Source organism: Centruroides vittatus, unplaced genomic scaffold (assembly GCF_030686945.1).
Source record: "Centruroides vittatus isolate TY-2023 unplaced genomic scaffold, ASM3068694v2 contig_659, whole genome shotgun sequence".
NCBI classification, from domain to species: domain Eukaryota; kingdom Metazoa; phylum Arthropoda; class Arachnida; order Scorpiones; family Buthidae; genus Centruroides; species Centruroides vittatus.
The window spans coordinates 22,588-38,064 of record NW_027122411.1 but is presented as its reverse complement, the minus strand read 5'-3'; the positions used below and the strand labels follow the sequence as shown (position 1 = coordinate 38,064).

General features: G+C 34.8%; 1 protein-coding gene across 1 annotated transcript in view; it reads left to right on the top strand.

The window, feature by feature from the left end:
* LOC136980032 (nose resistant to fluoxetine protein 6-like) overlaps positions 1-4,186 on the top strand; it is a 129,814-nt gene extending 125,628 nt beyond the window's left edge. Inside the window, exons 8-10 of the mRNA XM_067276084.1 lie at positions 606-777; positions 853-932; positions 4,126-4,186. Of these exons, the coding sequence (XP_067132185.1) occupies positions 606-777; positions 853-932; positions 4,126-4,186 (313 nt within the window). The remainder of the gene's footprint in view (positions 1-605; positions 778-852; positions 933-4,125) is intronic.
* The last annotated feature ends 11,291 nt before the right edge of the window (positions 4,187-15,477 follow it).

Below are 15,477 nucleotides of genomic sequence, written 5' to 3'. Positions count from 1 at the left end.
AGATTATTTCTTTATTTTGTACAAACAAAATAAATATATTGAAAAATATAAAAACATGAAAATTATACTTTAGAAGTAAATTTAGTATCAAAAACGTTCGATTCAGCACGACACAGTCCGACTGAAAATTATCGGGCGATTCCGATTACCAGGGTGCCGATTTTGGACTCTCTACTGTATAACATTATTTGAAAAATTGCATTAGCTCCAGCAATATGTGAAGTAAATATCTGTTTGAAGGGATACGGCAACACAACTCATAAACGATGGGCATAGCCTACTGCAATGGCTTTACACGAGCTCACTTTCATATGTTAGAAACGTGAACTAAACGTAAAATATTCCACATGCTAGCGTTACCGAAGTATCCCATGTCATGAGACATTATCCAGCGATCAACTACTAGCATTCTGATGTTATCCTCTTGTCCCCTAGTCGGCCTCGAGCAATATGTTCTAATAATGATAGTTATAATCTTATAAATTTAAGTAAGCTCAGTTGTGATTTCAGAAACGACTACCGCGTAACTGCAGTTTTATTAATGTAAGTTTTATCTGATAAAAATTTTCGAATTTATTTATTTAGCATGCAAATTTCTATTGCAGGTTATCAGTGCCAGTAGTTTGTCTTGTAGCAGCAACGATTATTTTACCTCTTCTAGGTGATGGTCCTCATTGGGATGACTTGTTAAACGATGTTCATAAAATTGTAGAGAATTGGCCCAAATATGTTTTTCATTACAATAATTTCATAGAACACAATGCTGGAATTTCCTTTGTAAAATGAAATTATATACATTACATAGTATTATAATATATATAATTTATTTATTAAATGTTATTTATGTTACAGGAACTTGATTATTTATGGTTTATATGCGTCATGTTTCAGCAAATTCTTGTGGCTATACCTTTACTCTATATAAACAACAGGTATGTTTTCTCGTTATTTTTAATTATTACTCTGTCAACTCGTCAAAAACTATTGAGTTTTTTAATAATGTTTATTTTGTGTCTGGACTTTGGTTTCAAATCTTAATACATTATTCAATATTACCAATAATTTAAGCATATGTTTTTTTTATTATTTCTGGTAAATTTATCATTAAAAATTCGCTATTTCAAGAAACGCTATACCCTATAATATATTGAAAGATCTGTTTGTTTCTGACGTAATTAATTAGTTAGGAAAAGTCCTTTTTTCCATGCACTGTAACTATTTGTGTATACGTTACATGACAATTTCTAACTTTATCAATATGTTTGTTTAATCTTTATAGCGAAGGTTCGACTTAAGTATTTATTAATGGTATTTACGATAGCAGATATTTTCGCGCTGCAGTCAATTAGTGGTAAAATTGGTTATACAAAAATATTTATTACATATTGACTACATTCAATAGGTACATGTAGTTTTGCATTAGCAATAGGCTTGTTAGTGGATTTCACTACATAATTAACTTTTCGTTGATGACGAATTTTATTCTATTTTAAAGTTCACTCGCAAGCGCGCGCGCGCGCAGGCACGCGTACATATTATTTTAGAGAATCGCCTAAGGTCAGATTAGTGCTCGATTAACAAATAACAAACATAAGTTTAATAAACAAAAATAGGGTAATGATGGATTAGAAAGATTTAACTATATCTAGTTCGAGACCACTATTGATATCTAATTTGACTGAGACAGACTTTACGATTGAATATATAATACCTGTAGTTGACCGATGACTTCTGTATATAAGGAATTACTTTCGGTGAGGCCTGGAAACGGTGATGGATGGAGAAAGTTTGCTGGCTTTTCTGACACAGCCCGCGCCACTATATGGCAAAGTCTGTGTCTGCTTTTATGGCGATTCGTTCTTCTATAATAGTTTACCCCGAGATTGCGATGTCTGCTCTTTTTATTCTTATTTTGCTCTTATCATTCATTCGATTATACAGGGTGACAATAATTAACCCGTACAAAGTTTGTAGCAATGCTGCACCTGAACTTTTTTACTGTCACCAATTTACATAATATTGTTTAATTCTCCATGATTTCCTGCCCGTGTAGATATACTTTCGATGTAATAAGGGTTAGTTCTTTATTTTTTTAATGGTGTCGAACAAATGTTGTGCAATTTTAGAGCTATTCCGGCAAGGAAAGCATCAATGTGAAATTGTTCGTCTGCTCGGTGTTCCAAAAATGACAGTCTCAGATGCAGTTCGGCGATTCAAGGAGCTTGGCCACAATGTTGACCGTCCCGGACGTGGAAGAAAGCGCACTGTCAACACGTCTAGGAACCGCAAGATCATCACTAAGCGAGTTGACTGACATGCGAAGGTCTCCATGAGAAAAATTTCTCGTGAGATCAGAATCAATCGCGAATCGGTGCGGTTAATGGCGAAAAAGGAACTCGTACTCAAGCCCTACAAGTTCCAAAAGGTTCAGCTCCTCACCGATGAAAACAAGTGCGTGAGACTCCAAAGATCCCGTTAACTCAAGCGTCGGGCCGCAGGTCGACAATGGGAGTACATTCTCTTCACAGACGAGAAGCTTTTCTCCGTACAACCATCAAAACGACAGGAACTGGTCCGCGGGGCTCCTGGACACTCAGCCGTCATCGAACATCACAAAATCCAATGTCAGTTATGGTTTGGGGCGGAATTTGTGCGAGCGGCAAGACACCCCTTGTTTTCGTTGATCAAGGGGCCAAAATCAATCAAGATGTGTACCACCATGACATTCTCGAGGCTGTGATACTTCTGTGCGCTCAGCAGCATTTTGGCAGTGCAAAATGGACGTTTCAGCAGGACTCGGTGCCGACACACAGGGCGAATAAGACTCAGGAGTGTGCAAAGCTCATTTTCCCGATTTCATCTCGTCTGCGGAATGGCCACCGTACTCGCCGAATCTGGACCCAATGGACTACAGTGTGTGGTCCATTTTGGAGGCCAGGGCCTGTTCTAAGCGCCATGAAAGTTTGGAGTCGCTGAAGCAGTTTTTGCGCTGGGAGTGAGACAAACTGTCTCCAGAAGAGCGCGGCCCATCGCTGTAAATTTCAAAACGCGTTTGGGCTCTGCATCAAAGCAAAAGGAGGCCACTTTAAAACTGGCTGAATATCTGATTAATACGTAAAGTATTGTCACTGTTATATGCTGTTGTTTTGCTAATTTTCATTTCTTTAATAAATTTATGACACAAAAAACTTGTATTGGTTAATAGATATTGACATAATATAAATGACATTCAATAGTTCGTAGTTAAATATGGTTATGTTAAACTAAAGGACGAAAATTTGTTAGTGTAATATTATAATATGGTTTTTTGCTATTTGTTAATGCTAGGTAGACAGTTAATTAAAACTAAATGAAATTTTACATTAAAACTAAAACTAAAACATAATTTTAATTTTAATTATATTTTTAATTTATATCAATTCAAAAATAATATTTCGTAAAGTATTTTCGCCATCCAATGCATGCATCTATTGGAATTAGTGAATTAAATTCAAAGGTTCTTTATTCAATCAAGTTTGTTTGTTTGATTGATTACGGCAACGCAACACTAGAGCGATCTGCCTAGGGCATTTCATTCATTCATTTCATTTCAATTTTTATTAATGCACATATGCACATACTCAGTACCGTCAAAACATAGCTGAGTGTAACATTTTTACAGTATTTATGGTGAATTAACATCTAGATGGAATGGTTGTACCATAGTTTTTACATGAGTTGCAATGAGTAATGGAATTACAGAGGATAAGAATAAGTAGTCACATAAGGCATAATTTATATGAAAGGACAGATTGAATTGCAGGTATTTGTTTACAGATCGATAGAGTAGAATAGATGGTGAAGGTTGTTACGATACATGGTAGTGGCATGAGGTGGGGGTACCCTGCCAGAAGGCCTGGCAAGGTTACAATATAGGGTATTTCCAGTAGACATTTCATTCCAACTAGACTTTAGGATAGAATGATACAATATTATATTAATAATAGTTAAATTAAAATAATTTCAACTTAACCTAAAAAAAAAAAAAATTAAATATTAATAGTATTAAAGCATGGCAACCAAAGAAAGTCAATGAGCCAAGTGTTCCTGTATGAATAGCGGTAGATATACGTATTATTATTCTAGGATACGTAGTACAGATGATGATATGTTGAATACACGTGGCCGAATGGCGATGGCATTGTGAGATGCCGTAATACAGAGAACACCTGGAATGGTTGTCGTAGAAAGGCAGTGCATAGTATAGTGCATACTGCACTGAAAATTAATATACGCCAGGAGATGTCGAATTGTCGACTAGCATAGTTCATTTCATTTAGTTGTCCAAAAGTTCTTGCAATGAATGTAAAGTGGATGTTCCAAAGTTCCTGATAGCATGTTCTTGGAAAACATTCGAGTAAGGCTCACAAACTTGTTGAGTCCTTAGATATAGAGGTAAAAGGGTTTCTTGAATTCAAGAACTGGAGTCTTGAAGCAGAGCATACCATAGGAGGTGTTCTTTCCAAATAAGTGTATTAGTAGAGTTCTGATACACTATATTTATGATCGACATTAGGTCTCAATCGGTGTCTCAATGATTGTTACATGTATCGTGTTTATTCCAATTAAGTGTATTGATACTGTTTCTGATACACTAAATTTATGTTCTTCAATTAGTCACAGTCAGTATCCACGTGTCCACATGTGTTTGCGAGTAGTAATTATCTGATGAACCCTGAAATTATATATAAAGCAGGCACGAACTAAAAATTAATTTTTGGTACTTACCTGTACTTGGGAGAGCTACCAGCGGCAGTGAACGACTACAATAGCAGCAGCATGTCTTGTTGTTATTATGCATCAGTTGATCCTAATAAGGTCCAGTATGCTGAACAGTATTACTGATGGTGATGTAAGAAATGCAACGCAGCAGGCAATCAGGAGACAGACCGTAGTGTAAGTAGTACAGCCACGGATAGTACAATGAGATCGCATGATGAGTAGGCTGCCAGCTGCAGAGGAAGAGTCCGATGGCGGCAGCTGAATCTAGTTGTTGATGAGCCTCATTGAGTGGTTGCTGAAGCTTCTGGCTAACCTTTCAAAGGCAAGGAAGATTTCCTTGCTGGCCCAAATGTCAGAGTGGTTGCATGGCCAACTAATATTGAGTTCATCCATGAGGAGTCTAATATTCATGCGTTCATGTTCAAGAGTATAGCAGTCAAAGAGGTAATGATCGGAGCCATCTTCCACTTGGCAAGTCGGGCAGACTTGTGGGTCCCTGTTGGTGAAACTGTGCAGGTAGGCTGCAAATTTACCATGGTTAGTAAGTACCTGCGTAGTGTAGTAATTTGGAGAAAACAACTGTACGGAGAGGAAGCGACGTAAGTCAGTCCCTAGTGGCAAGTGTGGCAATGGTTTCATGTCTTTTAATGAGTTTGTAGAAAGCATTGAAGATTTCCTTGTTTTTAATGAAGACGTCGTGATCACATGGCCAATCAATATTGTAGCTGTTTACAGTGATTTTTAGATTGAGACGTTCTGTTTCGAGAGAAATGCATTCAAATATATAATGGTCAATGTTATCTTGAAGATTACAGATAGCACATAAGGCATTTCTTTTGTTCGTAAAACGCTGAAGATAATTGGAAAATTTACCGTGTCCAGTAAGAAATTGGGTGAGAGGAGAACTTGGTTTAACCCATTTGTATGTATCATGGAAATTTTTAACATCTGGTACGAATTTGAAAGTAATGTTGTTATGTTTTTGAGTCCAGTTATTTTGCCAACGATGGAGTATATCATCGTATAATAATTTTCTGACACTTCTCCGGCAGATCTTATTATATATAGTGCAAGTAGTCATATCCCTGGCGGCTTCCTTAGCTAATTGATCCGCACGTTCGTTTCCTATTAATCCCTGATATCCTCTTGTCCAAGTGATGCTATATTCATTGGTAGAATTGTAGAATAAGTAACAAATGCGAGTGGCAATAAGGTGCGGTTTTCTACTACGAAGAAGTTGAATAGCAGAATCTGCCTAGGGAAATCGCCTTCTGGGAGGTCTTTCTAAGGGTAACTGGTTTCTATTCGGATGCTTCAGACGTAGCAAAAACTCAAACAACTCCACGTGGCCAGCCCATCCGAACCCATGACCAAACTCTTATTCTTCAAAAAACGGAACCTCTTGGCCGCTTGTTGGGTCTTTTATTCAATTAAGACTAAACAGTTTTTATATAATGTTAGTTTTTGTATATATTTCGAAAAGTGTGGATAAAGTATTTGTTTGTCTTGATTGATTTAGTTATAATATATATTATATCATTGAATTTTTTCTCTCTAAATATACATTTAAATCTATAGAAATTATTTTTAGTTATATTTTTATTTATTTTTATTTTGATAGTACAAGGAAAGCCCTGTGTGTACGGGCAATAAGTGAACAAACAAAAAAAAATATTACAATCATACATAATAGTATAAGAATACAATTACAGTATCTTCTGCCAGACACACGTGACAATCAATCTATAAACAAAAAGAGGTACAAAAAACAAAATGACAAATAACAAATAAACACACAAAACAAGAAAGTGGCAGCGATTGGTCGACGCATATAAAACTAAAAGTAATAATAAAACAAAGTAATTTAAACAAATACCTGAAAAATATTAAAGTGTTAATTAATAACCGCTCAAAAGCGCCGACCATAAACGCTGCCAACTAGCCAACACCCAGATGTCCTCTTAATTACTGTAATCACACCACCTGTTGGACAAACTTCTGAAAAAGGAAAGAATAAAAAATAGCTTATTCTAATCAAATCTATCCTGTTGATCGTTTATCTTAGTAATAAACCTATAAATACAGTAATATTTGTTATGGTCTTGCAACAGTTGCCTATATGATTGAATTGACAAGTAATCTTCTCCAAAGCTCTTTTCTCTATCTGCAGTTAAAACTTTACATTTAGCTACCACATGGTAAGCATCAAAATTGACGCAAGAATCACAGAACTCACAATACTCGATACACGGAGAACTCATTCGTCTAAATGTATTACAACGAACATGTAGCACTGCTTGTATCATAGAAAATGGTCTTTCCATACTTAAATAAGTCAGCGACCCCCAATCATTAAAAACATCCCGATACCACTTATTATATTTATAGTTGGCCGCTCTATCTTTGAATTCGTTTACATAATTGATCGCAAGCCGCATTAAAATATCAGAGGCAATAGTTTCATTGACCATTGTCGGATCCATTCGATAACCGAACTTCTGCATCAAAGACATAATACGATCTCCCCACGCTATTCTTAACGAAATTAATAATAATTTAGCCGACTCAGTAAGCTTACTAGCAGCCTGTTTATATACCCATCTTAAATTACTTTTTATTATATTAAAATAAAGGGGAACCCTTTGAAACTCCAAATATATAATATACGATGGAATCCATCTTTTTAATGAATATAGACGCTTAATAAAATTAATTTGTAGATCATCATCTCTGTCTTTCCAGTCAAAACCCCACACCTCGGACCCATATAACACTACTGACTGTATAAAAGCCTCAAACAATTTTAACTTATCTTTCCACCGTACCAATCTACCAGAAACACATAGCTTAATAATCTTATCTATTCCTGTATTCACTTTATTATGAATATACTTTAAATGTTTAGAAAAACGACCGTTAGACTGGAAGAATACACCCAAATATTTATACTCATCAACTACTTCTATTTTACCCTCTTGTAAAAACCAATTTTCCCTTTTAGAATGTTTTCCTCCGTTTCGAAAAACCATAATTTTAGATTTATTAATATTCACAGAAAGATTTAACTCCTGTAATGCCATTTCCAAAAAATCTATCAATTTCTGTTGGCCTAAGGGCGAGTCTGCCATGACCACCAAATCATCAGCATACGTCAAAATTTTCACTTTAGTTCCCAAAAGATCAATACCCCCTAATTCAAAAGCATTCAATTTACTTACCAGTGGAAATAAATATAGATTAAACAATAATGGGCTCAAAACACAACCCTGTTTCACACCCTTAAACGTATAAAAAAGATCAGAAATACCATTTTTACCGGACACACATGCCTCTATATTAGTATAAAACTGCATCAAAAAATTTACAAATTTATAACTCAACCCAATCTTCAATAGCTGTCTCCACAAAATATCTCTATCCAAGGAATCAAATGCAGCAGTCAAATCCACAAAAAAGACGTAAAGTTTGCCTCGTTTCTTCCTTGAAAACTTCTGAGTTAAAGCATATAAAACAAAAATATCGTTCAATGTTGAAAAACCCGACCGGAAACCAACCTGGAAGTCCGAAAGAACTTCAAGCTTATTCAACCACATTACCAATCGCTTACCTAAGATTTTACAAAACACTTTAGAAATAGTCGGTAATAGTGAAATTGGTCTATAATTTTCCGGCAAATCTCTACGTCCCATCTTAAGTATAGGAATGATCTTACATATACGCCAATCCAATGGAATTGTTCCTGATTGATAGACATTATTGAACAAACCTGCCAAATATCCAACCAACTCTGGATGATTCTTATACAGCTCCACCGGAATACCATCTATACCTGGAGCAGTCCCATTTTTCGTGGAAACTAAAACCTTTTTGACCTCCTGTTCCGTTATCTCGGTATCCAACAACTCGTCCTGCCAAATCACACGCCAATTATATACAGCGATATCTGGTAAATACTGCCTAGAACCAAATTTCCGAGCAAAATACGATACCCAATCAATAGCCAGAAGTTCACTACGTTTCCTACAATAAAGAAATTAATAGATCGCTAGAACTGTTTACTATCACCGGACGCCAAATTACTATTCATCCTTTTCAAAAAAAGCTTTTTCTTAGCTGTACATATATTGCGAGTGATATTCCTTTCCTTAATGAAATTTCCCACAGCAATACTATTTCCAATCTTGGCTCGCCTCATTCTTTTCAAAGCCTGGTTTCTGCTCGCAATACTCAATCTACAATCTACATCAAACCACGAAATACACATTCCAACCGACCTTTGATACTAATCAGAAAATGATGATTTAATTAAATCGTCCAAAATCTTAAACGTTAATACCGACTGACTCCGGATTGCAGACAATAAATCACAGTATTTATGACTCATCACCTCTTTACTTTTTTCCCTCTAAAAGATTCTCTCTTTACTATCTCTAGACCTATTCCCACCGTTCTTTAGTTTTCTTTTTGACTTTACAATCCAAAGTCACTCCAATTGGAAAATAATTACTATAAACTTTATCCATTACAAAAAAAAAAATTACATACATCAACCAATCGAGTCAACTTGACCAAAGCTAGATCAATAACAGAGCAACCTATATCTCCTACATAAGTATAATAATCTTTAGAGTCCGCTGTACCTCTACCATTCAAAATTAAATATCCTGCGGTTTCACAAAATTCCAACACTAATGTACCATGATTATTTATCAGAGTATCCCGCGATACTCTTGACGACCAAGTCCAATCAAACTCTTCATTACTATGAAAAATCCATTCCTGTTGCTCCAGACCTGTACGAGCGTTAAAATCCCCAATCGAACAATCCAAATCATAACAACCAGCCAACCTAACCACCTCTATCCAAATAGTATTCCATATAGCCAGTCTTATATACACAAAACAAAAGGACGTCACTAGATGCGCTATTGTCACTTGCACAACAACCCAATGCCTATGTTTTTCAAGTATATTCACTTTCAACGAATTTGCTATCAATAGCATCCAACCGCCAATGAAACGCCCTCTATCAGTCTCACGATACCCTGCTTCCTGAATAACCATAAACTTGTCCAAACTGTCAACATTAGACAAAATAGTCCTACCATCCCACCACGTCTCCATTAAAAAAACAATGTCAAAAGTACACAAATAATTCCAAAAAAGTTAGGTTTATTGACAACCCCTTCGCAATTCCACGAAAGTACATTCATACCTGTTCCCAGTCAAGTTGAAGTTAGTTCTTCCATTGTCTTGAAAATAATGTTATATTTATAAATTTTATCGTCAACTTTAACCGCATTTCGATTATTTAAATAAGTAATTACAGCTCCCATCCTCTCTTTTTCTTTAGCGAAATTATTAGTTATTTTCCTTATTTCCCTGGTTAACGGAGGAAGGTCATCCATTAGAAATATCCTAGAACCCTTTAATTTGAATGCCATTCTTCTAATTTTACATTTATCACCATAGTCCAAAAACTACAATAAATCAATCTAATTCTATTCATCTGTTGCTGCCCTAATCTGTAACACCGGTCCAAACTGACCTGATCGACATTTAGTTTATCACGAAAAAACTCCAACTACTTCCTTAACCGGTAACTTCTCATTTTCCGATTCAGGTAATCCAGAAATTATCAAATTATTACATCTTAAAAAACACTCAAACCGCTCCTGACTTAATGTAAATTCAGCCAATTTTTTTCTCTAAGTCTATTGCATCGACGATACAAACTTGCCGGCATCATGAATAAGTTTTTTCTCTAGGACTTCGATTCTCGATTTTAAATTCACAATGGCTTCATCCAAATTTTCCACCCAGGAATAAATTCTATCAATTTTGTTAATCATTCCTTCCAATTTTGAGTTCTGTTTTAAATTTAATTGAATTAATAACGATATCCCGTCGTTGATGTCCAATTCTCACTGAAGAAGCTCCAAAATCCTCGTTTCTTCCAAGGAGTCAGGATGGAACATCTTAGATCTACTATCCATTTGACTAACCGAAGAATAAGTCTTCCTTTTCGACATCACGAATAAATCCAATAATCTTACCTGAAAAATATTAAAGTGTTAATTAATAACCGCCGAAAAGCGCCGACCATAAACGCTGCCCATTTATAGTTATATATAAAAATGCTCAGAGAAAATTTATAATATTGTTTATACTATTATATTTCCTTTATAGGCATTTTTTGCACGAATGTAAAATAAGTTTAGTTTTCGAAGACAGGAATGGATTAATTCAAGTTATAATGTCTCTTTTGAGAATATTTGTTTCGGATTTAAAACAAATTGGTTTTTGAGCAGCTTTTAAAAACAAATTAAGTTTTAAACACGGAGTTAGTGTATATAGTATCGTCATGCACTAATACATTAATCTCAACTTGAAAAGATAGACAAATACCATTATTAAATCATTGTCATATAATTTTAAAAACTAAGCTGTAAATCTTATAGTGAAGATCCTTACGTAATCCGTTACGATCTTTACGATGATCCGTCTCGAGTTGGGTTTTATGACTTGAGAATGTCCGTAAGATGGTTCGAGGAAAGCTACACCTCCACACTCAGTCTGGTGACTATTTACAGTTTATTTACACAACAAATATTTACAGGATATACAATGTTTGACAACATTACGTACGCTATGCGACAAAGATGTGGTATCTCACGTCGGCTTGTCTATTGGGGACTATTAGTTTCCGGGGAATTCAGGTCGCCTTTCGGAGTTGGCTCAACTATACGGCCTGTCCAGTCTCCGCACTTACCCCTCCCTGAGATCGTTGTCAGAGGAGCACACTCTCTCTACGCTCAGCGGGCTGTCCAAGTGCCTGAGACTACCGTATTATCAGTCTCTTGCCCTTCTCCTCGTTTCTCTCGCCACCCTTCCAATTTAAGGGATTCTACGGCGACCACTTGCGACCAATAGGGTCCTTCTTTTCCCCTGGGAGCTTCCAAAGACGTCCGCCCTCCTCCGAACGACGTAGCTTACCAACGCGTCCGTCCCTTGTTTACGTTTTACAAGTCGACAAACACGTGGCAAACACATTGACATGTACCATAAACGGAGACGCTACTCCCTTTGTTGTTCCCGGCCGTTTATAGCTCCAAACCCCAGGTGGGGCTAATTATCTCGGTCGCGTGGCTTTTCGACTTAGGACGCTAAAAGCGACCTTTACACTAATCTTGTAAAACTTTAATGTTAATGCAAAAGCAATCAGCCGTTTTAGCTAGTGTCATTACTATTGTAGTAATTTTGAAATATACGTCAATTATAAGGCGAAGAAACTGTTTATCCATGTCTATTCTTTCAAATTGAGACCACGAAAATTTAATTTTTATGATTAACAATTATCAATGGCTGATCTAACGTTCTCGAAATCGTATAAAGTTGCTTTTTGGCATTTTAGCTAAATAAATGCATTTTACACAATAATCCAAACATTTGATTTTAAAAAGATCGGACAGGCCGAATACCTGTTTGTGTGACAATGCGCGAAGCGCCTCCTATGCTTCGGCACCACGGAACTGAAATGTCGACGTTGTGTTTGCCATGACAAATTTCGTTAAGACTGACAACCACTGTGTCTTTGTTTCTAATGTTTCTGTGTCTTTAAGGACAGACACAGAAACATTGATGGCCACTAGATTCGTTTTTGTGCCAGTGGTCGCGTTTGTAGGCACTTGGATCCGGGATGAAGGTGACACGAGAGACGGCATGAATTAAGGAATTCTACCAAACACAATTTTAACAATAAGAAATATTCGTTTATTAAGTTATATACAAGTAATCGGAACATATGCGGTTATGCACACTTTCTTTTTCCGACTTAATTAATTCAACTTGGTTCTTTTCGTTCGTTCCACAGTTACGTGTATTTCGTCATCGATATACAAGTGCGTCGTATCTCTCCATCACTTTGGTTTTGGTTTTCGTTTGTTTAACTTCTTATTTTAACTTTAAAAATACTGTAGTTTTTAAATATTTAATATTTTCTTCAAAACAATAAGAAAAATTAATAATTAATAATAAAATGATTTTATTATATTTTCTCATAAAACGATTCCATTACATTTTGCGATTTTCGGTTGACAATCGCAAAATGAAAAAAGGAAGAATGCCTGTGAAACTTGTTTTTGCATTAATGCCTTTACTGTTTTGTAAATATTTCGAGTGCAAAATTATTTGGATATTATTTTTCTAAAAATATGCAAATAAGGTAGATTGATACACAAACTATTTATCGCACATGTACTGTATATGAGCTTAAAAAAATTAATAAATTTTTATCAAACGATAAGATCAGCAGATTAATTGTGACCTATACAATATTTTATACCCCTAAAAAAATACTGCAGATCTACGGTAAAATAAATTTCGTTTTCCCACAGTTAAACTTCACCACTAATTGTTGTTGTAATAAACCATTTTTACTTTCTCTGATAACTTGAACACGATTTTCTAAGCACAGCACTTTGCACTTCTTTCGTTTTTCAAACAATTTCGAACAAACTGAAATGAATTTCCTTTGTTGCTAGACTAATTTATTAACACTTGCACCTAATTTCAAGGGTGAAATAAGGGCTCGAAGTGTGTTCGAACAAGAGTTTAGACCAGATATATTTGCGGAAATGGCCGCTTATTACAGTTGTTGTAAGTTGTTTCGGACGAAAAATCGATGCTCGCAGTCGCGTTACACGAGTGGTCGTTTAATACGGGTTACTTATACAACGACTCTATGTAAAAATTATTTTGTGCCAGAAGTTTTTGCTCGTTTTGACAGGTGCCTATCGAATGCAGGTGGTCGCCTAAGCAGTGTTCACTGTATATATTTTTTATTTTTAGATGGCCGAAGTTCGGAAAAATCATCACAGTGATGTTAATTATGGCAGGAGTTGTATCACACATTATTAATACAAATGTATACAAAAATCACATGATGTTTGGATATTCTACTAATCTTAGGTATGTACTTTTAATTTGTATAAATTTATTTACTGGACACTACACTATAAAGTCAAAACTCAGATATTCCTTTATTTTAACAAAAACAGAAAATATTAAAATATCATTATTACATAGATATAAACGATATAAACATTTTTCATTAAGACACTATTACTAATACTGACAAAAATCGATACATTTCATTCTAATACGTTTTAAATATCTACGAATTTATTAACATATTAATTGTTATATCGACAAGATTAAAGAATGATGTATGGATGTCGGACGAACGGAAAGATGTTTATCGGAGTAGCGTACTCCTATTCAACCTTCTACAGGGAAATACTTATCAATCCGGATGCAACCGAATCTGGTATGGTAAACAAACGAAATAAAAATACTTAAAATTATGATAAAGTTTATCACTATGGCAATGAAATAGTTATAAACAAAGAAAGAAGAGCTGAATCTTACTTCATGGGACATTTGTTGTAGGCCATTAGGAGTTCTGTTTGTAAAATAGTGATAACTTCGCACTTGTACCTCTACAAAGAGATTATATCATTGTATTTAAAAAGCATCATGAATATCGAATTGCTGTCTCAACAATAACACATTGCTCATTGTCTTCAGATTTTAAATTATGAGAATGGGGTTCAAGCTGAAAATTATCTGGTGAGTCGTTAAGATTTCCATCTTGTGTAATTGTAGTTTAGAAATAAAATAGATTTTACTCGCTGCTTCAAAGTCGGCAGTGACAAAATCTAATACAAAATTTTATACAAAAATATTTTCTGCGTGGACTGAAATCTCCTGATACTAGTTATATGATATTTGGACATCTCTGTAAATAGCGCTGAATAGGGGTACATAGTTTACCATAATGAAATCTTTTGAAGTTGTTATTACTTTTGTTTATAATATTAGTAATGTATTGTTCAGCGTTCGAACGTCTGATAGCATGATGTAACGGAATAATGTAAATTATCACATAATGTGCAAAATGGAGAAATTTTTCTCTTTATTATAAGATAAAAAATCGCCTACATAATGAGGTAAACTGATTTTTAATAACATTTTTCTCCCTGTGAATGTGACGATGTCTTCTTTAACAGGCCAATCATGGGTTTTCAAGGTTTACAGTGGGGCAGCCCACTGGAATAGATTTAGCCTAGATACACATATTACAGTACACTCATTTAAACGATCAATTTCCGAAAATTCTTGTTTTTTTCGACCCGTAAAGAGGAAATCTAGCATAAGATTAGAGTACGGTTTTAATTCTTTAGTTTTGTTAATTGGCTCTGAAATAGACCACTTGTTCACAATATGCAAAATAGGTTGTATTTTAATGTGTTCTTTGAATTTATTAATTTTTTTGTATTTTTTGTTTTTTAAAATAAGCAATTGGCAAATTTCTTTTAATTCTGTTTGTAATGCTACTACATTAATTTTTTTATATTGTTTTCTTTTCATTATTTTCAGAAAATTTTTAAATTATTATAATTATAATTACTCGAAACCTTATTATGCACACCTCAGCTCATTTTTTACTGGATTTTTATTTGGATGCTTTCTGTTGGAAAAAAAAGAAATTAAATTTTCTCGTGTAAGTATCAATATTTTTAAAGAAATGCGTATAATTTCATAAGTTTTATTTAATATAACAGCCGAGTGTTTGTAATTAATTAAGTTAAGTTAAATTGGAAAATTGTTTGTACATTATATCAAAGTCGTAACACTAACATTGACAGAGAAGAC